This window comes from Curcuma longa, chromosome 21 (assembly GCF_044706935.1).
Source record: "Curcuma longa cultivar G26 ecotype Majalengka, Jawa Barat chromosome 21, ITB_CL_G26_1.1, whole genome shotgun sequence".
Lineage (NCBI taxonomy): Eukaryota > Viridiplantae > Streptophyta > Magnoliopsida > Zingiberales > Zingiberaceae > Curcuma > Curcuma longa.
The window spans coordinates 4,429,221-4,456,573 of NC_133881.1; the positions used below are offsets into that span (position 1 = coordinate 4,429,221).

General features: G+C 37.1%; 3 protein-coding genes across 4 annotated transcripts; 2 read left to right on the forward strand and 1 right to left on the reverse strand.

Moving 5' to 3' along the window:
- Positions 1–1,067: 1,067 nt before the first annotated feature.
- On the reverse strand, positions 1,068–7,962 carry LOC141815510 (protein PHOSPHATE STARVATION RESPONSE 3-like). 2 transcript variants are annotated; one of them, XM_074703456.1, is made up of 9 exons: positions 7,781–7,962; positions 4,149–4,923; positions 3,683–3,711; positions 3,501–3,607; positions 3,352–3,428; positions 3,219–3,258; positions 2,722–2,806; positions 2,556–2,625; positions 1,068–1,624 (listed from the first exon to the last, which is right to left on the reverse strand). In XM_074703456.1, the coding sequence occupies exons 2-9, from the start codon at positions 4,806–4,808 to the stop codon at positions 1,346–1,348; spliced, it is 1,347 nt and encodes a 448-aa protein (XP_074559557.1). In that variant the 5' UTR covers positions 4,809–4,923; positions 7,781–7,962; the 3' UTR covers positions 1,068–1,345. The 2 variants fall into 2 exon arrangements, with proteins under 2 accessions (XP_074559557.1, XP_074559556.1); XM_074703455.1 differs by having other exon boundaries at positions 3,501–3,711.
- A 2,402-nt stretch (positions 7,963–10,364) lies between these two features.
- Positions 10,365–13,668, forward strand: LOC141815372 (uncharacterized). Its single transcript, XM_074703322.1, has 4 exons — positions 10,365–10,443; positions 10,532–10,606; positions 11,668–13,249; positions 13,345–13,668. The coding sequence occupies exons 1-3, from the start codon at positions 10,381–10,383 to the stop codon at positions 13,240–13,242; spliced, it is 1,713 nt and encodes a 570-aa protein (XP_074559423.1). The 5' UTR covers positions 10,365–10,380; the 3' UTR covers positions 13,243–13,249; positions 13,345–13,668.
- A 6,342-nt stretch (positions 13,669–20,010) lies between these two features.
- LOC141814543 (uncharacterized) lies at positions 20,011–26,365 on the forward strand. The gene is made up of 4 exons (XM_074702494.1): positions 20,011–20,136; positions 20,244–20,321; positions 24,524–24,818; positions 24,987–26,365. Exons 1-4 carry the CDS (start codon positions 20,071–20,073, stop codon positions 26,363–26,365), a joined length of 1,818 nt encoding a protein of 605 aa, XP_074558595.1. The 5' UTR covers positions 20,011–20,070.
- Positions 26,366–27,353: the final 988 nt, after the last annotated feature.

The window sequence follows — 27,353 nt, forward strand, 5'->3', positions numbered from 1 at the left end:
GTAACGTGACACAAACCTCTCAGTTCCAGATAATGAAGGTCTTCCAAATGACCGATGTGCTTCAGACCTCGGTCAGTGATCTTCGTGCAGTAGCAGAGGTTTAACTTTCGTATCAACTTGCAGCCAGTTGCTGTGGCAGCTAAACCATCATCAGTGACCTCAACACACCTGTGCAAGTCGAGTTTGTTTGAAATTTCCTTCAGATTTGAAGAACATGCAGAAATTGAATGTATTACATATGAAAACAGACATACCGGTAAAGATCAAGTTCGTGAAGCTACGACTGTCGCTTGAAAGAGTAAAAAATGGAACAAGATTCAACAACGCTCACCCGTAACGAGTTGTTTCGGTGCTTTAGAGATTGTAATCCCTAAAGATGGGGATCGATCTGGAAATGGAGTTGATCGATCTATTCTTAATCTGAGATGGGGACGGCGGCGACGAGATGGGAACAGCGACGGGTCGGGCGCTTGCGGGAACAGCGACGGATCGGACGGCGCGGCACTGTGCAGCCACTTTTGAATGATCCGATCTTTGCGATCATGCGTGATGGACGGTGATCTCGTTGTCGCGCACGGGCGCGTATGAAACCGGCGCGCAGCATAGCATTTTCGTATATTTCCCGCCGCTGCCGCTTCGCCGTCTGGCCACCGCCGGCCGCCGGACCGACGCGGCGCGCCGACCGGCGCCGGATTCCGGCCGGATTGTGGCCGGAATCCGGCCGAATTCAGCCGGAAACCGCCGCATTCAACAAGCGGCCACTGTGGGCCAAATCGCGGCCGGAGACCGGCCGACGGCCGGCGGCCGGCGGTCCTTCCTCGGCCGGTCTCCGGCCGCGATTTGGCCCACAGTGGTCCACGTGCTGGTTTGGCAATTTTTATTTCCTTTCCGAACAATCCGGAAATCCGGCGCCGGCGCACTGGCGAGTGGCGCGTCGAAAGCTCTTGGCAACCGGCGGTGGCCGGAAAAATAGCGCTTGCGGCGGCTATATATATATATATATCTCATAAGAAATTCATTTTCATTATCAAAGTTCATTTGATGAACAACATAGATTACCACTCTCATAAATTTCACTAGGGATAATAAAAATTGCACAAGTTTCTTTCAAATTCTGATACATAAGTGCCAGAATGCTAGCGCAAATACAAATCCTAATTTTTTGTTCCGTTCTCCACAAGAATTTACACATTACAATCACTTAGAAATCCAATTCAAACCCACTCCCACCGATGATTCTAGGAAATCAATGTAAATAAAATTTACTGATGGGCAAATCCTGATAAACAAGTAGAGAATGTGGATCATCAAAGCTGTCCCAACAAGGAACTTTCACTGCAGAGATTTACTTTCTTCTTTCCTGCTCCAAATCCAGCCTGATCCTTTTAGATTCCTTGACGGATTTAGAGTCATCATCAAAGTCATTTGCCTTTTGCTTCAGATGGTTAAATGGTGTGGATTCGGTTCTTGCATTGGCTTGCTCTGTTGAGAGATGAATTGTCTCTAACTGCGAATCTGAGCTTGGCCTTTGCTCAGAGGAAGAGTTTGCTTTTGCCTGCTCTTCGAGAATTTTCTGCAAGTACCTTGCGTTCTCCTCTATTTTTAACTGAAGTGCTCTTTGGACCTAAAGAAAGACCATGTTCAGATTGAGGTATAAGTATATTAGTGTCACTAATAAGTAGTCTACCAAAGGCAATATTTTTAAACAAGGAACTAAAAATACAAGTCTTTCCTCTCATATCAACGAAGTTGGTAAACTTCTGATCAAGTCAGGCAGGCATCATGAACTGTATGTTGTCCTTTGTAGAACAAGAGTTCCATGGAGCTTAGTTTCGGGCAATCCTGTTATTCATTCGTCTATTATTTCCCCCTAAATTTTTAGGTCTTCAATGATTGATTAATCAACCTAAAATCTAGTTGAGAAACTATATACCTCTCCTTTGAAAAAACTGATTTTTGATCTTTCTTTAGGAGTGACTTCTTATTCTAACATTGTGAAATCCCAGAACCATCTTAACATCCTTGTCTCAGCAAGATTAAGATTATGACGTATTGGATAAGTTGTACAAAGAAAAATGAACAAATCATAACACCATTTTGTTTTTTGCCACAAGAATATAGAAAATAATCTGAAATTTTGTTGAAACTTGCCAGTATAATACAAACATCTATAGACACAGATTAGCATCATACAAAGATACAACAGTTGTTTGGCAAGAGAGATTGTAGATACCAGGAAGTTAATAAATTGGACTAAGGATATGTTGGCACTAGACTATTGGATGGATGTACGCCACCATGTATCCATGAAGTGAGGAAATAAGCATGCACATGTTGTGATTACATTCTCAAGGCATGTCGTGATTACAAGTTACAACAATGTCTTGTTTTAACATGCTTAGTCCATGGCTATATACTTAGTTAAAGAGACAATTCGACTTCACTTGAATTCCTTTTTGAAAACATCAACGTTTTTCAAGATATTGTCAATGGAGTAATCAAGTTCCAGAGCATTTAAATTCCAACACCAATGTTATAAACTACCTTATGCTTACCTCAAGTTGTTCATGGAGCTGTTTTTGAACCTCTATCTGTATCCGAAGAGCTTCAGTGACTTGAATACTCCTATCATTCATTTCAAAGCATAGATACCATAAGAAATGAGTTCAAGTGCATGTTTGGAAGAGGGACAAGGCATCACAGTTTCTTTTCTGGGCATACCTCTTTTTGTCCAAGTCACCATCATCACTGATTGAGGGTGCTTTTGTATCTCCGGAGGAGGAGGCCTTTTTGTCTTCACGACCAACTGAATAATTCATTATATGATTAAGTATGAGAACAATGCAGTAGATGAATTTAGAGTTCATATTTAGGGTGAGTTTTAATCCCAAGTTGAAGCTTTAAGTCACTTTAAGCTAAGAAAAATTAGCGGAGATTGTTTTAATTATAAGGGTTACATAGATTCCATTAATCATCATTATTGTCATCATCAAGCAATGTCAGTCCAAAGTATTTGGGATTGTCTATGTGAATCTCATCCCTTGATTAACTATTTGGGATTGATTGCATGAATCTTATTCCTTGATTTAGCTGTATGGAATGTATAACTAACAATTTCATTAAAGTTTGAAAAAATTAAGAATATATTTTTTGTTATACAAAATGAAACATACTTACAACATAAAAATAACTATGTTATCATTAGTGCTGGAATTTACCTTCTTTGGTCCCAGGGAGATACTTAGCAAACCGATATTTCTGCATGTTAGAGAAACATGTGAAAAATATAACAGATAAAATACTTACGGTGCGGGATCCAACTTCATTCGTGAAACAACATAGATGCAATACCTGCAAATGACTCTTTACATGATAAATAGTCAGGCCTTCAACATTCATAAGCTTTAGTATCCCCTTCGGAGTTGCCTCTGCATGAGAAATTGCATACAATTAATCACACAAAAAATTATCAAATAGCTATCATAAAAGAGTCTACTCACTCTCAGGCCCATCAAGCTTGTCCACAGCTTCTACAAATCGCCCATGGAGCTCCACGGTCCATCTTAATCTAGGTTTGTTTGCAGATGAAGTCGCAGCTGTGGTAGGTGATGAATGCAATTGGATTTTATCAGGAGGCTTCAATGACTGAACACTTTGGTTGTGGTTAGAACACAGTGGAAGAGATGGCATTTCTGGCTTGTTGTATACGTCCTAAATGAAGAAACACAGAATCAGGTTGGAACCATTCTTAGCCAATTAGGCATACTAATTGACATTTTCATTGCCACATAAGTTTCTCCATAATACTGGCATAGTCATATGTACAACATCCTGCCATGTTTTGTCCCAAGGCCCAACTATTTGTGGATGGCTACTTAGACCTTATCAATCCATTATGCTCTATGCAACACTATATCACTAGAAATAGTCAAATCAATTATTATCAATGAGCTACAAGTTAGTAGTGATTAGCTAGTGAAAGCTTAGAGAAAACTTAATTTATATGGGATTAGGTTCCAAATGGAAATTGAGTACTGGAGTGTAACACCTAGAAACTTAACTTTTCTAAGCAGAGGCAATAATACATTTGTTAGGGTGCAATCATTTACAAAAATCTTTGAAAAGAATAGAAATTCAAAAACACTTACATCCAAGGCAGGGCTTTCCCCATTATCTGTGATAGCTATACCGAGTTGTTCAGATAAAATTTGAAATTCCATTTGCTCACTGAATGCTAAGGCACTGTTCCCATAGTTGTCTCCGCAGATGATTCCCTCTGAAGCATCACCAGAGAGATTAAGAAAATCCTCCACCAAGTCATCTGTGTGTTCATCCTCGTTATTTGCCACAATAATATCTTCACAGAACAGAAGAGGAGAATTTGAGGATTGAACAGATGAATTCTGTTGTTCACATTTCATATGATGAGGAAGGAAGGGATTATTCTGCTTGGAACAGGACTCTGAGCTGTTCACAGATGAAGAGTGCATACTGGCACACAATGTAGAACAACGAGAAAATATAGGTTCAGAGAATTCAGGGACTGATACATGAGAAAGAGGACTTTCTGGTTCAGGTACTGGGCTTGATCTTTTGAGTGACAAAGAAAGGTCCTTCAGGAAGCTGGATGATTTGAGAGGTTCTGTCGGAATGCAGGAGGGGCTCATGGAGGATAAATTGCCACCTATTGGTTCTTCACAATCATGTTGGCTATTAAGTTGCACTGATATCGGTGAGGCATGATGAGCATGCTTTCTTCCTTTGGGAGGATTAATTTGTTTAATTGTGATTAAACTGCGGCTACTCATTATCTTTGAGTAACAGATATTGGAATCCGTTGCTGACAAAATAATAGAATATCACATGAGCTTTTGAACCAACAGATAATCTCCTTCAACATCCAATTACAATGAAGAAAATGATCTGCATGTATGGACCAGATGGAAAGGCACAACAATGAGATAACAATTGCAAAAAATAAACATAAAATAGACGGCAAGATGACAGTATTCATTTAGGAGGTAAACAAAAAGAGGTAGATTGGTAACTAAACATTGAAAGGCTTTTTTTTTTTGGGAAATGAGTGCAATGTGTCTACGTTATTTCCAAGCCAATTACCTGTGCATCTGATCTTCCACAAGCCAAGACTTGAAGAGCACGTGGATGCTGAATATGATTAATGCCTAAGCATTCATTTAAGAAATAATAGAAGAATCTGAATGTCCATCTGGTATTCCAGTCATTCAAATTCACATTTTTCCTTGATGCGTCATTAGGTAAATTACGTCTCCAAGATAAGTATGACTTTTGAGTGCCTAATGAACTTATTTATGCAACGAGAATGATTTGGAAACCAGTATATCATTACCCTTATTGCACAGTCGTATGATTTCTAGATAAAAGCATTCAAGATGGAAATGCACAATTTCCCCATCTGTCTTGAGGACCCTGATTGATTGTTTTATCAAGGTAGTGCCAGGAAGGCATTACCTATAAGAAGTTTGTCGTTGGTATTCCTAGTATTGATGGTTGGTATTCCTAATATTGGTTGTTTACTCCTTAACACATATTTGATAGCACTACTGTTTATACATATATGAGAAATGCAGGATAAACTGAATTCACAGTCATAGTTTGTGTTAGAATATGAGTACTGCAACTTTGCATATTTTTGTTGATATCAAGTGAGGATATATGATCTAACATAATCAAAACTCTTCAAAGTACTTATTTATATGATACGATTCGTTAAACCTTCAATTTATAAGATGTAAAGAGCTTGTTTCATAAACATGTCTATTCTTCTCAATTTGGTGTCCTCATACATCTTGTGTCAATTTTATATCTTTTTTGCTATAACTTTGCTCCAGGTCATAATTGTCTAATTTCATGTTTACTATTGCCAGCCAAAGTAAAATTCTTCGCCTTTAATTTGAAACTCCAGTTAAATTGGATTTTGAATTAGAAGAATGGCAATAATTGGATTAGTATCGTCGATCCTATTTAACTTTCTGATCCTAAAAAGCTAATCCATTATAATTAGAGTCCACCACCTTTTCCTTGATCATGCATACAGACAAAAAATTGATTCATCATCTCTCATGCCACTAGTAACCTACTTGCTTCAAATCCTCCACCGTTCTAGGATTGCTTTGTCTTATCATTACCTAATATAGTTTACAGACAAACTTTTCTCCTGATTGAATTTGTTGACATAATCCCGATGTCTCATGCAAAGTTTGAAATCACATTCCATGTTGAGGTATTGATCCTCAATCGGAATGAGATGTGCCACTAGTGCTAATGGCATATCACAGTGGAGCCAATTGCACCAATCAGTAGGAGGAATTGATGAGGGAAGAAGGGGAGGAACCTCATTGAAGATTTCACTAACTTCCAGCTTGCAGAAGTTTCATGGGATACTCGAGGAAGCCAACGGTGGACCCTAATTTACAAAAGACCTTGCAAAAGGTCCTGCTAATGGTCTCCAACTCCTGGAAGCCTCGAGAAAGCCTCATGGGGTCCTTCGACAAAGCCCAAGCTCGCAGAAACCTCAAATAATTAATAGTGTTGCTCAAAGTAGCCTCGTCAGCTGACCAATCTCTGCAATCAATTTGTATCGACGAGATTCATATGTCCATCAGTGGAATAGTAACATTCACCAGTACCGGTCAAAACTAGTTGAAATTTTAAACCATGGCCTTGTGAAAACAATAAGATAAAACTTGTAGTAACACATTGTATTCTCTAAACAATCCGACTTTTTGAACATAACTCTGATTCTAAATCTTTTCTGTGGCCATTCTTATCCTCCTTTACCTACTCGGGTTCCTCCTCTCCTTCTTCCTCGAGGGCCAAGGTCGAGGTGGGTCCTCCGACGTGTATGTTGTTCATGCCCTACAAATCGAAGCTCGTTAGTCGAGGATTGACGTTGCTAGCATGACCTCTTCGACGGTCAAGTCAGTGACGAATTGAATAGGGAATGCTCGCGTGCATGCGTGAGAGTGAGAGCTCACAAGAGAAAAATTAGAGAAGATTAACCTTCGCATGCAAGAAGAAATCATATCTTCACTTACTTTCGTGAAATTTTATATAATCGTAAAGGTGGAAGATCCACATAGACCACCACGCAAGCCATGAGCAGGCGTGGATGGCCACATGAGCTAGGTGTCATTAACCGATCAACTATACAAGCAGGCCATTGCACTAGGGGCAACAATCGTTGGTCAGTACTATTGATTTTGTCTGGCGCTGTTAGTTCGATATCGCTTTCCAAGTGGACAATCTCGTTGGAGTCGATTTTGCATCAAGAATTTTAGGAGGTTGAGATCAAATAGAGTCCGCTAGACCAAAAGGATTCAGCCGGACTGCATCACTTATCATCCAAAAATAAGGCATCCAGTTTTACCATCAATTATTCCTATGTTAATTCACCGAAAGATGGGAGATTCAACCAACAGTTTATCTAAACTCTTAGAGTTCTGATGTTTCCCAAACACAACTAGAAATTCAAAGCCGGGAACCATGGAGGTTACCGCGATTACCAACTAGCAAGACTCGACAACAAACCACCCACAATTCCCAAATTGAAATCCGGATTTCATATGAAGTAACTATGGGATTTACCTATACGAAAAAATCAAAAATAAAACCCACAAAATAGATGAAAAATCAAAATTTTTCCTCAATCCTACCTTCAGAGATGGATTTATCTATAAGAAATTTCAAAAGAAGGGTACAAATTGCAAGATCTATCTGATGCCGAAACCGAAGGACTTACAGAAGAAGAAACCGGCGATGCAATCAATCCTCCCAAATGCGGCGTCTTTTTGCTCGTTTTGCCCTCTATTTCCTCTCCGACTCCGGTTGCTGATGCTGATGCTGCCGCCACCGCAGAGGCGTCATCCTCCTCCCCTTTGGCGAGCGAATGATTGGAGCCTGAAGTAAGAGGGCGAAACACGATTCCCCAAAATGCCACTCGTTTCCATTTTTGGCAACCAAATTTATGGAATTAATGAAATTTACGATTCGTGGCATCGTAATTTGTCGTCGCATTCGGGACGCCACGGCGAGCAGCAGTGACGTCATGCTCATCCGCGGCGGCTTCGGAATATTTTCGTCTAAAAAAATTTTAAATTTAAGTTGCTGGAAATGAATTGGTTTTACTTTGGAATCGGAAATTTTAAAACGAAACATAATACAAATTAAAAGACAATTTAAAATCATACTCAAATTTTTGTTTTTAAAATAATATAAATTTTATATAGCATCTAACTGATAAATTTTTAAATCCAAGTAAAAAATACCTAAAAATTAATAAGGCATATTATTAATATAATATTAAAGATATTGATTATATCTATTTAAAAGGCATTTTACCAAAAGGCCCATGTAAGCTTCTAAAATTATCTAAGGGGTTTTATATTTTGATTTTATCAAAGGCTAAACTTCTTTATTAAAATCCCTTTTTTATTAAAAAATCTATCATATTTAGAGCTGTCAAATGGATTAACCCATAATGACGGACCAGCCATCTAAAAACTCATCATTTGATAGTGAGCTCTTTGATAATTTTTAAAATATGTGTGCATCTTTGGCAAAATGCTCTTGATGAAAACAATCATTCTTTTAGGTTATAGATCATCCAAATAGAATTATCAAGATTCCCGAATGAAAGTGGAGATATTCAACTCCACTACAAATTCCTAAGCCACCAGTAATCAACTAGGGTTTTGATACAATGCATCTGTTGTTGTCATTGTCTATCTATTTTGTCGACATGTCACCTCACGTCACGTCACGTCGCATTATTAAGTTTGGTTTTTTGTGTTTTTGGGATGAATGAAAGAAGAAATATTGAGGTTGAAGACTGAAGGAAGACAGTGAAGGAAGATAGTGATGGAGCTGTAGAATTTTAAGTAGGGACGCGAACAAATTGTAGGAATGAAGTAATAATAATAATGAAAACACCTGAAAACCTCAATAATAATTAAAAAAATATTGATTATTTTTTTATTAATGCTCAAATTTCAATATTAGCATCCCAATAAAGTTATTTTACTTTTAATCAAAAGTTGACTTACACTCAAATTGAAGCCAGATAATTCTCCTTGAGGACTCTAAAGGAGGTGAAGGAAGAAGAGGGAAAGATATATAAGAGAAAGAAGAATTTTTATTTTTATTTGGGATGGATTGAATTAAGGAAGAGAAGAAAAAAGAAGAGTAAATTTTACTGTTATATGCTCATGAACCATTATAATATTTTACATTTTGATTTGAGGTATAAAGAGAGAGAAAAAATTTTAAAAATAATTTATTTTAATTTTATCTTTATTTTAAAATATTAATTCTCAAATTAATTCATCTGTTTAGATATTTTATTTTTACATCATCGCTCCCTTATACAATACGTGTCATTACTATCTAATGTCCAATCACTTGTACTCTATGATATCGATGTTAATCCTAGTCGTAAATCTCTTCGAGGAAAGGATTCAAGAGAATCAAGATAGATAATCTTTAATCTTATTTTCTTCTTCTTTACACGCATTGTCTTTTTTAAGAAATGAAAAATATTTTTTTAATTTTATATATTTAATTTTTATTTTTTTTCTTTTTTTCTCAAATAAAATAAACCTTGTATCTTTTTCAAATAAAAAGAATATAAATACTTTATTTCTATTTCCTTTCCCTTATTTCTCCTCTCTTTCATTTCCATTTCGGTTGATGAATCTTAAACATCTCAATTTTTATTTTTTAAAAATTAGTAGCAATATCATTTTAATGTTAACGTCAAAATGAGAATAATCCTTTTAATTTTTTTTTTAAAACAATCTAACTATTTTCCTACCGCATGAAGTCAATTTTAGTCAACGAAATAATCATTATCAGTTAATTGTTTTTATGTGAAGACTCAACAAATGAGAAACTAACACGTGTGCGGCTGAGGCATTCTGAGTCTCCCGCCCACAGTGGAATATCCACGGCGGTCCCAGTGGGAAAGCCAATCATCACTCGCCAGGTGGGCGATGTTGTCTTCGTCGTCCAGTCCACTATCTGAAAATTAACGGGGAATATCTTTTAAAGGGCCGGCCCGATTCGGCCCGGAGGGTCCGCTCCGGTTCAGTTTTTTACATCTATTTCCTCGCTGGTCGCTGCCTCGCCGTCGCCGGCGACCTTCCTCTTCTCTCCCTTACTACCTACCTCTTCTTCGTGCTTGCCGACGGCATCAAAGGTCGGCCTCCGGTTGCTTCCGGTGAGTGTCGGGGATCTAAACGCGCAATGGTTCTTTGTGTTTTCACATTGCTGTTTCTTTCTCTTTCTCCATGTTTCCTTGACTCTTCTTTGCTACTTCAACAGCGTCGACGCCCTTCAACGGCCATGTTCATCTCGGCGCACACATCTTCTGTGATTTCACATCCAATCTCAGATCTTCTCCCGTCCGTGCGTTCTCTCCCTCTAAATGCCACAAAAAATTGACTTTTGTTTATGCAATCGAGATGTTTAATTGTTCCTTTTAATGCTTTTGTAGGTAGCTACCTTCCGTGAGTGCTTAAATAACCAAAGGCGTTTGATCTCTCATCGGTGGAAGCCTGCGATCTCTGTTGTACGTCCCCTTTCAGTCTCTGTTCCGCTTTGTCTATTCTTCCTCTAATCCACATTGTAAAAGAATTTTTTTCCCCTAAAACCTATTGGGTTACGTTAACATTGGCCCTTCTGTTCTTGATGAATGAATCAACTATTTGCTCCTATTTTAAATTTTGTCATATATTGTATGTGTTTGATAAAATGCTTGTGTGAGGATTTTTCTGCTGACGTCTATGTTATCATTCTTCATACCATCCAATTTTTCTACTCGTTTCATTTTGAGTTAGAAAAATTCTCTTCTTCTTAGCGTCTAGATCAGTAGATTTTAAAATAATAATGTTTTTTTTTTTTTTGCAAAATTTATGGATTGCTTTAACATGGCCCTTCTGCTCTTGTTGAATGAATCAAGCTATTAGTATGTTTGATAAAATGCGTGTGGGAATTTTTTAGCTGAAGTCCAGGTTATCATCATTATAGTATCCAATTTTTCTGCTCATTTCGAGTTAAAACTGGAACTAAAATGAGATTTCTGAAATGCTAATATTGAGAGCATCTAGTCAGAGAACTTTATTTCATTTGCTGTAAATCTTAGGCAATCTTGTATTTCATTTATGTAATATTGTAATCTTACAATTTAAGCAGTAGAAAAGGGAAATTGCTGATTAAAATTTTTGTGAGAAAACAGAAAATGTTAAATATCACAAAAAAGAGAACAATCCTAGATTCATCAACTAGTGATAAAAACAAGAGTATGAAGAAACAAAGCAAAAACAAGCACAAAGACAGAGGGTTATGTGATTTGGCTAGGACTTTTAGCCCAGGGAAAGTGCTCCATGAAGTTTCTTCAGTTCCTAGTTTTCTATTTTACATCCTACACCTAACGATATTGTTGTGTTAAACTCCTGGTAAGGGATGGAAATGAGCAACAATTGCACTCCCTTTCAAGTTCAGCTAAATGGTGCATTTCCAATGATTCTTTGATCTCTAAATGGTTTGACTGGAGATGTTCATTTGTTCATGCCAAAGTCAGCAACTGCCAGGAATCAAAATTTTACTTACAATCTTCTGAATCTCTGGCAGGAAAGGTTGTCGAGGCATAGAAGGAAGAAATGTGTAACATTAATGGGTGTGGAAGGAATATCAGATCCTGATACTTTAGATGATTCATCGGTATTGATCAAGAGAACTGATGCACCTTTGGTTGATGCCCTAAAAGCTACTGCAGAAGAAGATGTCGCTTGCTTTCACTTCCCAGGACATAACAGGGGGAAAGCAGCTCCATATGTATTGTCTGATCTTATTGGTCCTGGAACTTTTACTCATGATCTACCAGAACTCCCAGAGTTGGATGATTTATTCTCTCCAAAAGGTGCAATTTTAGATGCTCAGGTAAAAGCAGCAAAATTGTTTGGTGCATCTGAGACATGGTTTCTTGTTGGAGGCACCACTTGTGGCATACAAGCTTCCATAATGGCTACTTGTTGCCCTGGTAACGTACTAATTCTACCACGGAATTCTCATATTTCTGCAACCTCAGGTCTCATATTGTCCGGTGCGATGCCAAAGTACATTCTACCAGAGTATAGTTCTCACTGGGACATTGCTGGTGGAGTAACACCAGCACAAGTTGAGACAGCCATAAAAGAATTGGAGGAGGGTGGAAAAGCTGCAGCTGCAGTTTTAGTAACTTCGCCTACTTACCATGGAATATGCTCTAATTTGAGTGAGATCACGAAGCTTTGTCACTCACGAGGTATTCCTGTTATAGTGGATGAAGCTCATGGTGCTCATTTTCGGTTTCATCCAAACTTCCCAAGCACTGCACTTGAACAGGGTGCAGACCTGGCTGTCCAGTCGACCCACAAGGTTCTATCCTCTCTCACGCAGTCGTCTATGTTGCATGCGTCTGGAAACCTGATAGACAGGGAGAGGATAACCAAATGCCTTCAGATGCTACAGAGCTCCAGCCCAAGCTATCTGTTACTTGCATCATTAGATGCTGCAAGAGCTCAGATCGAAGAAAAGCCGGATACAATTTTTTCAAATGCCTTGGCCTTGTCCTTGCTCGCAAAACAAGAAATAAGAAAAATTCCAGGGGTATCTTTGCTGGAGTCCTCTGGTTTTGTCTCTGGTTTTCCAGCTATTGATCCCTTGCGCATCACTTTGGGAGTATCTCAGCTCCATATGTCAGGCTATGTGACTGATGAGGAACTCTGGGAAGGACATCACATAATACCTGAACTCGTAGGAAGCAAATCCTTAACATTCGCAGTCAACTTGGGTACAACTAGGAAAGATGTTGAGAGGCTTATTTCCGGCTTTAAAATGGTTTCCATTAAATTCTTTAAAGGCAGCAATCTACAATCTGGTGTGGAGAATGGAGTTCGAATTCGAGCTCCGACTACATATGGTTCCATGCAACTCAGTCCTAGGGATGCGTTTTTTGCCAAAAAAAGGAGAGTAAGCATTAGGGAAAGCCTCGGAGAGATCTGTGGTGAGTTGATATGCCCGTACCCACCTGGTATTCCAGTCATGGTTCCTGGTGAAGTTATAACCGACGAAGCTCTGTCATATCTGTTAAATGTTATGAGGATGGGAGCTGAAATCAGTGGAGCATCTGATCATCGGCTTTCATCAATTCTTGTATGTACATAATGGCAAGGCAAGTTACAATTCTTACCAGAAATTACTTTGAAGAGGGAACTAAATCAGATTTTAGAATGCATAACCAGCCCACATTCTCTTTATTATACACAGGTTGTCCAAGAAGCTTAAATATTGTAAGGATCCACTGTTTCATTTGCTGCCAAATTGTTAGGTCACAAGAACTCCAGCAACTTAACAGCCATAGTTGATTGATAGACGAAATGTTGGATATCTCACTGTGCTTCAAGAAGATTTTTGAACCCTTAGTGAGTTAGTGGCCTCTGTGCTACTGTGAAACCAAAGACTGCTGATGGAGATATAGGGATGAAGAGTAGCTTCCTGTACTCAAGAGCGCTGCCTCTGTTCCTACAAGAGCATTTGGTGTACAGGTTCTCTAGTTTATGTTAATTGCTTGATAATATCAGTATTTTGAAGCCAGACCGAGTAGGTTGGTGATCAATTTTATTCAAGTGATAAGTTTAGAAAATCAACTTCACAGATGAGTTTGTGCATCATTTTAGCCATCATATCAATCCCTCGCACACACAAGCCATTGTCCTACACAAATATAAAGACAATCTTGTCATGGGATTCAATGGCAGTAGTAAGTCACAGTAAGAAATTTAGGGGTAGACTATAAGCTTATGTGTTCATGCATAGGTTCATTAGTAGCTAAGCTATACTATAGATAGATGAAGTAATTGTTACTAAATTAGAGTATTCAGTAGGATGTTTGGAACGGCGGTCTCATTTTATTTATTAGTCCAAAAAGGCAACTACATTGCATTGAACACTACTTACTTTCTTCGGCCGATAAAAGTTTATCGGTTGATAATCATTGGTTGTGTGGACAGAGGCATAATTTACAGACATTATTCACAAACTCTTGTGCTTGCAATCTTGACGGGAGGTCGCGCACGGATTCTGGGTAGCATCATAGCAGTGAGCTATGATCAATAAAATTTGATGCTTTTAGAGAGAAAAAGAACAAGGACATGGAAACTGAGAGGAGTGAAGTCAATTGTGTATGATATCTATATTTGTAGATTATAGATGAGTATGAACAGAAAAAAGATTTTGCATTAATGATATTATGTTAATATAGGGTGGTTGATACTTGATAGGGTGACTGGGTATTGTTTAGAAGTAGCATTGCAGAAGAAGTAGCATTCCAACTCTACTTGGAAAATTTTGAAATGAAAATTTATCTAAGAAGAACAAAATCTGAAGTCTCAAGAAAACACTTAGATATATTTTTAAAATTGATTTAGATGCATGTTAGTCTTCCATCAACTTTCTATACCTAAAAATATTCTATGAAATATTAATTTTCAGGGAACTACGATTCTAAGAAATAATCATTGCTTAATGTCCAAGCTCTGAAGTGTTAATATCATAGATGATCAAAAGAGACGATTCAGGTGAAGCACGCCATATGGGTTGTGCGATTCAAGTAGATTGATGGGCTCAGTTGGGTGGATCAATCGGAATGACGGATCGAGCAAGCTGAGTGAACAAACAGTGAATTGATCAATGCAAGTCGATGTGGACTAGATCGATTGAGCAAAATAGATCTACACTTAATAAATTGAAAAAGATAAGTGAACCGAAGGAACTAATCCAATCAATCATGCAACACATGACATAGACTAGTACCGACTAAGTCCTAGATCCCATGGAAAACTCTAACGACCATTAGGATAAATCTGAAAACATTAAGCACGCGTGTCTCCTCATCTAGTAACCAATGTCTCAAGTTTTTCATCTCATTAGAGGAAAATATTCTGCAATAAAATCATTCGATCTAACACATTAAGAACACATAGCTAACGCACTAAGAACACCTATAAACAAGCAAGAAAAATAAATTTTCTTGATTTTAAAAGTTCTAGTCAACTGTCCGATCAACTACGGAATTCAGATTATATATGGTCCAAGTGTGATCAACACCTCCTGAGCACCCTGAGCACTACTGCGCTTTGTTTGCCCGAGTCCAATCAAAAATAGACTCATCACTTTGAAGTCGAATCCGAGTATATACATCTTGGGTGAATCAGCTAATGTCCCTACTCGGCAAACCCGAGTCACATTGTTAACCGAGTCCGAGTACTTACTTGGCATATCCGAGTTACTCAATTTGCAAACAATGCCGACTCTGTAAGTCAGTCGAGTCCAAGTTGTTTAAATTTGAATTTGAGTTGTTCTTCCAAACAACCACTCGATACGTTAGGTATGCACTTGGCTCGTTGAATATCCTTCTTGAGATTCTGAGTCTGAGTTATGTGTGTCGATTCCAAGTGGAATTTAGCCAACTCTGAAGTCGAAACTTGAGTTCTGTGATTCAAGTCCGAGTCAGATTCATCATCTCGAATCTCATTCGGCATCCTCATACCAAAACCACTTGGCACAACTTGATAGTCGCACCAAATTACTTGGCAGTTGTGCTCTTAGGATGCCAAAACACTTAGCAGTACTCAACTGACTCGAGTCTGAGTAAGATTGTCGAATTTGGAGTGTACGCATAATACTCTTCATTAAAACTAATCTAATTAGATTTTTACCTAAATTTAAATGTTTTTTTTCAAGTTCAATTCTTTTTCGATCTAATTAAAACAGTAAAAAAAAATCACATCTGTTTCAATTCAATTGAAACAGTAAAGAACATTTTAATTTTTTTAATGCAACAGTTTGTTTATATAACATGCATAAAAAAATAAAGCCATTCCAAAAAAATGCTAAATGTAATTAAAGCGTCAACATCGTTTATGCCACACCGCCATCATCCCATGCATTTCAAAAAAATATTTTTTTAATGCATTTTTATTTTTTCCATGATTACTGTTTATTTTTTTAGAGGCAATTTCAACTCAATTTTTTTTTATGAATACTATGATTACTGTTCATGAGAACAGTAACTTGATGTTTATTTTTTTCTTTTCGTGTGAGCAGTATCATTATTGTTCATAATTTATTTTTTTTTAAAAAATTATATTGATTTTCCAGCGGTATAAAATCACAGAATCGATATTTTATCAAAAAAAATACAGTCAAAGTAATTTTTATTTTCATGAATACAGAATTCAACAAAGAAAAAAAAATATACTTTCACTTCGTGATCATGAACTGCATGCACGAACGTTATGTTTTTATTTATTTCATAAGAATAAAATTCATGCATACCATTGAGTAACACATAATTCAAACATGCATATTAAATCTATTTGGCCCTAAACATTATGCATTTAAAATATTGCTATGATATCATTGTTGATTCGAATACATGATTTATCGAACAAAATAAATTTATAATCGAATAAATTAAATTTGTATACACTTACAGTGGAGTCTTTAGATCCTTTAAATTGAGTTTTTTGTCTGCCATCGAAAGAACGATTACGAATACAGATGAACAACTATTACTATTCACAAACCATATCCTCTTGAATTAATATTCTTCGTTGATGTCAAAAAACCCCAACCTTCCTCACTTGGACGCCCTCCTTTTAAAGGCATACAAATGAAAAATCATATCTACACGTGTAGATGTAGGCGGTTATCACATCTACACATTGTGCATACTGATTTCCAACAACATTAGTTAAGCCAAATGGCATAATTAAAAATTCATAATGACCATCATAAGGTGTAAAAAGTTATTTTTGGAATATCTAACTAATGGATTCTTATTTGATGAAAATTTGAGTGAAGATCAACTTTGAGAAGAATGTGGCATCTCCTAATTGATCAAGTAATTCATCAATGATGAGGATGTAATACTTATCTTTCATTAAAATTTTATTGAGCGCACAATAATCCACATACATTCACCAACTTCCGTCTTCCTTCATATAAGTAACACTAAAGAGGAATATGGACTTATACTTGGATGAACTATACTAGGTTGATGCATCTCCTATATAATTTTCTTAATTTCCTTTTTCTGAATGTGAGGCTAGTGATAAGGTTTAACATTTGTTGTACACTCTCCAATATTAGAGGTATATAATGATCATGTGAACGTGGTGGAAGAAGCCCCTTTGGCTCAGCAAATAACTTAGAAATTTTGAAAGAAGTGTTTCTAATCCTTGAAAAGTATGTGTTGTACTTCTAGATTCCTTCTTGATGGAGAGTTGCATGAGAAAAATGGAGCAAACTTTCCTTAATAATCACTCTATTTGATTACTACTAATTAATGTGATAGTATATTGTTTCTTGTTTTTAATGCAAACTTCTTTTTCTTAATCTTGGAAGTGCATTGTTAATTGAGAGAAATTTCATATTATATTTCCTAATGTTCTCAATCATTGTGCTCTAAGTACAATATCACATCCATCTAGGCGGGTAAAAGAAATAGCTCTTGGTTAATTCATATTTTGGTAAGAAAATTTTAACACTATCACACTTTCGTGAACTTGTAAGTGATCTTCCATCTACCACCTTAATGTCAAATATAAATGTTTGTTCTACTTTTTGTTTAAGCTTTATTGTCAAAGTTGGGTCTAGAAAATTACTAGTATTTCCTAAGTCTATAAGTATCATCACTGGTTGTTTTTATATGAATCCTTTTATGTACATCGTTTGCAGAGTTTGTAGTCCTTCTAAGGCATAAACTGATATTGTCATAGAGTCATCTTGTATTTCGTTGATATTTCCTTATGTTTCATCTTCGTTGAAATCAATATCTTCTACCTTAGAGTTCTCTATTAGTTTTTTGTTGAAGTGTCTTATCCCAAGTGGTAAGCATGAAGACATGTGTTGCTTGAGGTTTCGGGTTCGAATCCTATTAGCAACATGTATTTATTGACTGAGGTATTGTGCGAATCAATTAGCAATATGTATTTGTTGACTGAGGTGTTGTGCGAATCAAGTCTTAGCAACATGTATTTATTGGCTGAGGAGTTGTTTCGGCAGTATGCTCTTATCAACCTAGTGGTACCGTGCCTCCAAAAAATTCCTTAGGGAGTTTTCTGATATGGGGTCGTTTCGACGGTGGGGCCAGTCACTATAAAAAGTTTACCCATTACAGTTTTGGTTGAAGTGTCTTATCCCAAGTGATAAGCATGAAGACATGTGTTGCTTGAGGTTTCGGATTTGAATCCTATTAGCAACATCTATTTGTTGACTGAGGTGCTGTGCGAATCAAATATTAGCAACATGTATTTGTTGGCTGAGGAGCTGTTTCGGTAGTATGCTCTTATCAACCTAGTGGTACTGTGCCTCCAAAAAATTCCTTAAGGGGTTTTCTGATATGGGGCAGTTTCGACGATGGGGTCGGTCACTATAAAAAGTTTATTCACTACAGTTTTTGTTGAAGTGTCTTATCTCAAGTGGTAAGCATGGAGACATATGTTGCTTGATATTTCGGGTTCGAATCCTATTAGCAACATGTATTTGTTGACTGAGGTGTTGTGCGAATCAAGTTTTAACAATATGTATTTGTTGGCTGAGGAGCTGTTTCGGCAGTATGCTCACTACAGTTTTGGTTGAAGTGTCTTATCCCAAGTGGTAAGCATGGAGACATGTGTTGCTTGAGGTTTTGGATTCGAATCCTATTAGCAACATGTATTTGTTGACTGAGGTGTTGTGCGAATCAAGTCTTAGCAACATGTAAGGAAGTATGCTCTTATCAACCTAGTGGTACCGTGCCTCCAAAAAATTTCTTAGGAGTTTTTTTGATATAGGGTTGTTCCAACGGTGGGACCGATCACTATAAAAAGTTTACACACTACAGTTTTATCGCGGTAGGACATCCAGGTTGTCACCCAGGCACCTGCGGTTCGATCCCCAACTACGATGTATTTGTAGGAATTTTCCTCCAAATGAGGATCACAATCAAAGGATGCTGGGCATCTGGGTTGGCTGCTGCGTGCGCTTCCCGATTTACCCTGGTGGCCGGTGAGAAACTTCCGTGGGGCCAGACCGGTCACCCCCAGGGATTGAGTCAATGCGACTAATTAGGATTATTATTTTTTCTATTAGTTCAATCATCAATATCCTCTTTTGTTTACATTGATGACTATGATGTCATTTTTCATCACAATGTTAACATAATCTTTTTGTCATTCATTCTTTGATCTCTTCTTTTGTTAGTTTGTAGGGTATTGAGTAATGAGATGTGTTTTCACAAATTATTTTGTTATTTCTTCTTCCGTCCTGATTGATCTTTTCTTCTTGTAGTTGTGCAAAGGTTAGGATAGCCTTTATGGTGCAGGATATCATTGTAGTCAGTTAGATTTTGGCCAACTCTTCATCGACATTCTCATTCCAAAAGTGACTAAATTGATTGAGGAACTCTTCTTTAAAATCTCTAATCTTACCTTTGCCTAATTAGATGCACCATGGAAATGGAACAAAAAAAAATTCAACCTTTGAAATTTATCCAATTGGATCATTGTTCTCCCAAAATTACACCTTCATACGCAAAAGGTTGTGTTCTCGATCTCTACGGTCGTGTTGTTGAGACTATTGAATGGTTCTCCTTCTGATTGGTTTGCTTGAGCTAAGTCCTCGTCTAAATAATTCATCAGTTCTTGTACTATTATAACTAACGATGCTTGATGCTGTTGGGCGATGATGATGATAATGAAGTTGAACGTGGCTCAAATACCAAATTGATAGGAATCCAATGTCCTCCAATAGTTGCTGTGATATGATAAGATAAGATGATAATATTTTGAATTATTTGAACAGAAGGTTCGTATCAGCCTCAGGATGCTTGAGCTTCCGATGATATTTGTGTGTTCCACATTGCTAGTTCTTGCCCTTTCTCCATGCATGTTTAATTTCCTTGACTCTTTTTTGTTCTTCAACAGCGTCGACGCCCTTCCACGATCGACCATGTTCGTTTGGGCGCACACATCTGCTGTGATTTCTCATCCTGCAGCCTCAGATCTTCTCCCGTCTGTGCGTTCTCTCCCTCTAAATATATGACACAAAAAGAAAAAAAAAACTGACTTTTGTCTCTGCCATCGAGATCTTTAATTGTTCCTTTAAGTTTGATGCTTTTGTAGGTATCATCTATCTTCCGTGGGTGCTTAAATAACCAAAGGCGTTTGCTCTCTCATGGGTGGAAGCCTGCGATCTCTGCTGTACGTCCCCTTTCAGTCTCTCTTCCACTTTGTCTATTCTTGCTCTAATCCACATTGTTTGTAAAAGACTTTTTTCCCCCCTTAAAACCTATTGGATTACGTTAACATTGGCCCTTTAGTACTGTTCTTGTTGAATGAATCATAGTAACTATTTGTTCCTATTTTAAATTTTATCATATATTGTATGTGTTTGATAAAATATTTGTGCGAGGATTCTGTCACTGATGTCTATGTTATCATTCTTTATACCATCCAATTTATTCTACTCCTTTCATTTTGAGTCTAGATTACTAGATTTTTAAAGAATAATGTTTTTTTTTTTTGCAAAACTTATGGATTGCTTTAACATGGCACTTCTGCCCTTGTTGAATGCATCAAGCTATTTGTTCGTATTCAAAATTAAGTTTAGTTATGTTTGCATACAACAATAACAATCCAATTTTATTAAGTTTAGTCGCGTTATCTTCTACTATATTATCATTCATATTTAAATAAATTTTATTTTATTTTATTATTACTAATCAAGTCTTTCCCTTTCTTGTTTATTGTGCTATATTTATTATAATTTCACATCTTTTAACTAAAGTATTCACGGTTGTCTAAATATATATCACCATTTTTAATTAATCTTTCAGATTATAATCTTGACTTTCTATCTAATATATTTATTTATCATCCATTACAAGTCATTACGGTATCCAAATTTTTTGTTATTTCTAATTAAAACTGAAAATAAAATGAGATTTCTGAAATGTCAATATTGAGAGCAGCTAGTGGGAGAAATTTATTTCATCTATTGTCAATATTAAACAATCTTATTTTTCATTTATGTAATATTGTAATCTTACAATTTAAGCGGTAGACAAGGGAAATTGCTGATTAAAATTTTTTGTGAGAAAGTAGAAATGTTAAAATATCACGAAAAAAGAACAATCCTAATCCTAGATTCATCAACTACAGTGATAAAAACAAGAGTACGAAGAAACAAAGCAAAAAACAAACACAAAAATAAAAGGATTATCTGATTTGGCTAGGACTTTTAGCCCAGGTCAAGTGCTCCATGAAATTCATTCGGTAATTAGGTTTCTATTTTACGTCCTACACCTCATGATATTGTTGTGTCAAATTGACGTTAGACGTAATAGCGATTATCCTGCAGACAATACTTTAATATCAATTGACGTCGAACAGGATAACAATTATCCTGCAGGCAATATTGAATCCGTTAGTTCAACTGCGAACGTTAAAAATAATCTTTTAAAATATGTTAATTTAAAAGAATACCAGGAGATAAATAAATAAATAACTCCGTTGAAAATATTATTAAATCAAAAATTTCTTTCTAAACATCAACTAACAAGATGCTTATAAAGAAAGAAAAAAATCCTAATAGAAAAAATTTTTTAACGGATTCGAAATCTTAAAAATCTAAATGAACTCAAATATAAAAAAAATAAAAATATTCAAAAACTAATAAAATTTTTTAAAACTACTTTAAATACAAAAACTTTAAACATTATTAAAAATAAAAATTATTAAAATTAATAATAAAATTTTTTGGATCCTTCTGTATTAGTTGCCCCAGGTTGAAAGTACTCATCCTCGAGTTTAGAGTAGTGTCAGTTAGTCGCCCACGAAAAAGACCATCTAACACCAAATCAATAAAATCTACTAGTAGTTGTTGGACTTTAGAAATCCTCATTAATCTGTTGACAAACATGACATCGTGGATGCTACTCTTGTCCCTCTTCACGTCCTTCAAACACTCCTTTTCTTTGCAAATTGCAATTAACTGTGATGAGTTCCTTTTAATTTCCATGGGAATCGTGATATTACCAAACATGACTGTCCAAGGAGACTCTAGTGGATCACAAAGAAACTCACCCATAATGATAATCTTGATGTTGTCATAAGAAAATGATCATACTAGAGAAACTTCACATATGCTTAAATAACATTCCCGTGAATTTAAATATGTTGCAAGAGAAGTTCCAAATTGATTATGATAAAAAATGCTAGAGAAATCCATGAAATTTGTATTGTTTCCTAGAACTATAGGGATAGTTTCGAACCAATCAAGTGTCCTACAAATATAGCCGTCAATTTAGGTTAGACCCGTCGGGTTGGCCCGCCCCGCCAAGTAATTTAGGCGGGTTGGATTGAAATTTTATCAATCCATTTTAAGATAGGTTCAAATGGGTTGACCCGCCTAGGCCCGCGATCCACGTGGATTGGCCTGCGGTGAGCTTGAGTTGGCTCGCGGGCTGAGAAAATTTATTTGTTTATTTTAAAATTTAAAATTAAAATAGTAAACTCCATGAATTAATGAGTTTGATCCATTTAAATTACGATTCAAATTTAAAAATTATAATTCAAACTTAAAAATTTTAACTTAATCAATTTAAATTATAATTTAAACTTACATTTTTTTTAAATATTTTTAATATGTTTTTTATTTTTTAACATGCCCGTGGGTTGGCCCGCCTAACCCGCGGCCCGTCTTGAGTTGGGTTAGATTGGAGATTTCTCAATCTGCCAAGTTGGTGGGTTGGCCTGCCCGGCCCTGCCGTATAATGGGCCTGTCATGGGTTAGCCCGCCCCACCATGGGTTAACCCGTTTGCCAGCTCTACTTATAAAGATCTATGCTAACATCCGTATCCTGCATAAAATTATCAACAATGGACTTAACATCCTTTTCCACTTTCAAGTTTGGATTTCTCATTTTTTACATGTGAAGTTTGTAGTTGTTCCTTATCCTTTTCAAGTTGATGATCGAAGGTTTACTTTGAATGCTTGCTTACTCAAGTCAGTATCTTTCTTGTCAGACTTCAAGATGTGATGCTCATCTTTCATCACTACAATCTCTACACGCTTTTCCTATGCCTTATCCTTATTCACTTTTGGCGCCAGCTCAATATCTGGGTCATGTATATTGTGATAAGGGTCAAAGATATTAAAGTCATCCCTTTTCGGTGATAACTTTCTAGGAGGGAGAGCCATAAGATCAAACTTGAATTTTTCATCGATATCATCCATATCAAAATCTTGACGCTCATCCATATCAGTATTTTCAGTTTGTCTTGTTTCTTCCTCAATTCGAAGATCCACACCAACTTCATTAACAACATCATCCACTTCATCATCGTCATAATCATCATCATAAAGTATCTCGTCATATATTAGTTCGCTAGTTGACTCGGTCTCGTCTTCATCATACTGAATAAATTGGGACGCTGAATCAATGCAAGGTGAGACGATAGAGACTAGGGCTTCGTTGATAGATGAATCAGGCTGTTGATTGTCGTCGGACAAAGTGAAATTTTGATCTTCAATCAACACTTCGTCTAGGTCTATATCTTCTTCATCCGCATCATCATAAACTGGATAATCAGTTGCCTCGAACTCGCCTTCCATGTCTTCTTGAATCAATATATTGTTATCCTATGAGAATGGCTCGATAGAATACGAATCTTGAGGGTGAGCTAACCAATAATTTTGTTCGCACCTAATAATTGACTTTTGGTTCTCTGACTTTTCACCAACTAGGACATGTTGGGAATTTACATCCTGTCTCAATGTATGAAGTCATTGAGATAGAGATTAAGTGTATCCAAAATGAAGAAAGTGATCTTTCATTTTCTTTTTCATCTTCTCCCAATCTGTGATCTTGGTTTTGCTTTGTCTATCACGTGAGTGTCGCAATTGCTCTCACTATGTGGATGCTTGACCTCTGAGTTTGAAGGCAACCAATTTTACTTTAACACGATCGGATACTTCTTCATAATAAAAAATTCTCTCCACTTCATTAAGCCAATCAATAAATTCCTTAGTCCTAGAAAATTCGAGAAGATCAACTGGAAATTCAATATCTTTATATCGCTTCTTTTGACCATAGAAATATTAAAAAACTAATAGAAATTTCTAAAACTACTCTAAATATCAAAAACTTCAAAAATTATTAAAAATAAAAATTATCAAAATTAGTAATAAAAAAATCTTCAGATCCGTGTGCATCACAAACTCCTGGTAAGGGCTGGAAATGAGCAACAATCACATTCCCTTTCAAGTTCAGCTAAATGGTGCATTTCCAATGATTCTTTGATCTCTAAATGGTTTGACTGGAGATATTCATTTGTTCATGCCAAAGTCAGCAACTGCCAGGAATCAAAATTTTACTTACAATCTTCTGAATCTCTGGCAGGAAAGGTTGTCGAGGCATAGAAGGAACAAATGTGTACCATTAATGGGAGTTGAAGGAATATCATATCCTGATACTTTAGATGATTCATCGGTATTGATCAAGAGAACTGATGCACCGTTAGTTGACGCCCTAAAAGCTACTGCAGAAGAAGATGTCGCTTGCTTTCACTTCCCGGGACATAACAGAGGGAAAGCAGCTCCATATGTATTGTCTGATCTTATTGGTTGCGAAACTTTTACACATGATCAACCAGTCTCGTATCTCCAACAATTGGATGATTTATTCTCCCCAAAAGGTACAATTTTAGATGCTCAGGTAAAAGCAGCAGAATTATTTGGTGCATCTGAGACATGGTTCCTTGTCGGAGGCACCACTTGTGGCATCCAAGCTTCCATAATGGCTACTTGTTGCCCTGGTAACGTACTAATTCTACCACGGAATTCTCATATTTCTGCAACCTCAGGTCTCATATTGTCTGGTGCGATGCCAAAGTACATTCTACCAGAGTACAGTTCTCACTGGGACATTGCTGGTGGAGTAACACCAGCACAAGTTGAGACAGCCATAAGAGAATTGGAGGAGGGTGGAAAAGCTGCAGCTGCAGTTTTAGTAACTTCGCCTACTTACCATGGAATATGCTCTAATTTGAGTGAGATCACGAAGCTTTGTCACTCACGAGGTATTCCTGTTATAGTGGACGAAGCTCATGGTGCTCATTTTGGGTTTCATCCGAACTTCCCAAGCACTGCACTTGAACAGGGTGCGGACCTGGTTGTCCAGTCGACCCACAAGGTTCTATCCTCTCTCACGCAGTCGTCTATGTTGCATGCGTCTGGAAACCTTATAGACAGGGAGAGGATAACCAAATGCCTTCAGATGCTACAGAGCACCAGCCCAAGCCATCTGTTACTTGCATCATTAGATGCTGCAAGAGCTCAGATCGAAGAAAAGCCGGATACAATTTTTTCAAATGCCTTGGCCCTGTCCTTGCTCGCAAAACAAGAAATAAGAAAAATTCCAGGGGTATCTTTGCTGGAGTCCTCTGGTTTTGTCTCTGGTTTTCCGGCTATTGATCCCTTGCGCATCACTCTCGGAGTATTCCAGCTCCATATGTCAGGCTATGTGGCTGAGAAGGAACTCTGGGAAGGACATCGCATAATAGCTGAACTCGTAGGAAGCAAATCCTTGACATTCGCAGTCAACTTGGGTACGACTAGGAAAGATGTTGAGAGGCTTATTTCCGGCTTTAAAATGGTTTCCATTAAATTCTGTAAAGGCGGCAATCTACAATCTGGTGTGGAGAATGGAGTTCGAATTCGAGCTCCGACTACATATGGTTCCATGCAACTCAGTCCTAGGGATGCGTTTTTTGCCAAAAAAAGGAGAGTAAGCATTAGGGAAAGCCTGGGAGAGATCTGTGGTGAGTTGATATGCCCGTACCCACCTGGTATTCCAGTCATGGTTCCTGGTGAAGTTATAACCGAGGAAGCTCTGTCATATCTGTTAAATGTTATGAGGATGGGAGCTGAAATCAGTGGAGCATCTGATCGTCGGCTTTCATCAATTCTTGTAATGGCAAGGCAAGTACATAATGGCAAGGCCCACATTCTCTTTATTATACAAGTTACAATTCTTACTAGCAACTTAACACAAATTACTTTGAAGACAAAATGGGATATCTCACGCTGCTTAAGAAGATTGTTGAACCCTTTGCGGCCTCTGTGGTACTGTGAAACCAAAGAAAGACACTACCAATGGAGATATAAGCAAGACGAGCAGCTTCCTGTACTTGAGAGTGCTGTCTCTGTTCCTACAAGAGCTGATGATGTACAGGTTGTCTAGTTTATGTGAATTGCTTGATAATATCAGCATTTTGAAACCCTGCCAAGTAGGTTGGTGATCAATTTTATTCAAGTGATCAGTTTAGCAAAACAACTTCATAGATGAGTTTGTGCATCACTTTAGTCATCATATCTTGCATTCTAATCCCTCGCACACATAAGCCATTGCCCTACACTAATATAAAGACAATCTTGTCATGCGATTCAATGGTACAGTAGTAAGCCACAGTAGGAAATCTAGGGGTAGACCATAAGCTTGTGTGTGTGCATGCATAGGTTCATTAGTAGCTAAGCTATACTATAGATAGATGAAGTAATTGTTACTAAATTAGAGTATTCAGTAGGGTGTTTGGAACGGCGGTGTCATTTCGGAAAGTTTTATTTATTAGTCCAAAAAGGCAACTACATTGCATTGAACACTTCTTCCTTTCTTCGGCCGATAAGAGAAGTTTTATTTATTAGTCCAAAAAACCAACTACATTTCATTTGAAGGATAAAAGCTTATCGGTTGATAATCATTGGTTGTGTGGAGAAAGGCATTGCTTAATGCGTATGGAAAGTAATTACTCTATTTTATTTTACTAGGAAATTCTGTTTCTTATTCTATTCAATGCACTAAAGTGGTTATATCATAGACAAGCAAAACGGATTTTACAAATAAAAAACTAAGAGGCCATTCAGGTCAAGCACGCCATATGGGTTGTGCGATTCAAGTAGAACTGATGGGCTCAGTTGGGTGGATCAATTTGAATGACCGATCGAGCAAGCTGAGAACAAACGGATTGAGTGAATTAAAGGATCGATCAAGTTGATTATGTCATGTGGACTAGATCGATTGAGCAAAACAGATGGACAATTAACAAATTGAATAAGTGAACCGAACTAACTAATCCGATCAATCATGCAACGTAGTCTAGTAGTAGAGAGCAAGAGAGGAAGGGTTCTGCAAAGCAAGTTGGCCAAATAAGACATGCTAAGTGAATTGAAAT

Bases quoted from the DNA above. Each gene is read 5' to 3' on its own strand.
- LOC141815510 (XM_074703455.1), bottom strand. From the start codon at position 4,808: ATGAGTAGCCGCAGTTTAATCACAATTAAACAAATTAATCCTCCCAAA. The intron at 3,429-3,500 runs GTGAGTAGACTC...TTTCTCATGCAG, and splicing joins CAAGCTTGATGGGCCTGAGA to AGGCAACTCCGAAGGGGATA. The intron at 1,625-2,555 runs GTAAGCATAAGG...GTCTTTCTTTAG, and splicing joins AGCTCCATGAACAACTTGAG to GTCCAAAGAGCACTTCAGTT.
- LOC141814543 (XM_074702494.1), top strand. From the start codon at position 20,071: ATGTTCGTTTGGGCGCACACATCTGCTGTGATTTCTCATCCTGCAGCC. The intron at 20,137-20,243 runs GTGCGTTCTCTC...ATGCTTTTGTAG, and splicing joins CCTCAGATCTTCTCCCGTCT to GTATCATCTATCTTCCGTGG. The intron at 20,322-24,523 runs GTACGTCCCCTT...AATCTCTGGCAG, and splicing joins GGAAGCCTGCGATCTCTGCT to GAAAGGTTGTCGAGGCATAG.
- LOC141815372 (XM_074703322.1), top strand. From the start codon at position 10,381: ATGTTCATCTCGGCGCACACATCTTCTGTGATTTCACATCCAATCTCA. The intron at 10,444-10,531 runs GTGCGTTCTCTC...ATGCTTTTGTAG, and splicing joins TCTCAGATCTTCTCCCGTCC to GTAGCTACCTTCCGTGAGTG. The intron at 10,607-11,667 runs GTACGTCCCCTT...AATCTCTGGCAG, and splicing joins GGAAGCCTGCGATCTCTGTT to GAAAGGTTGTCGAGGCATAG.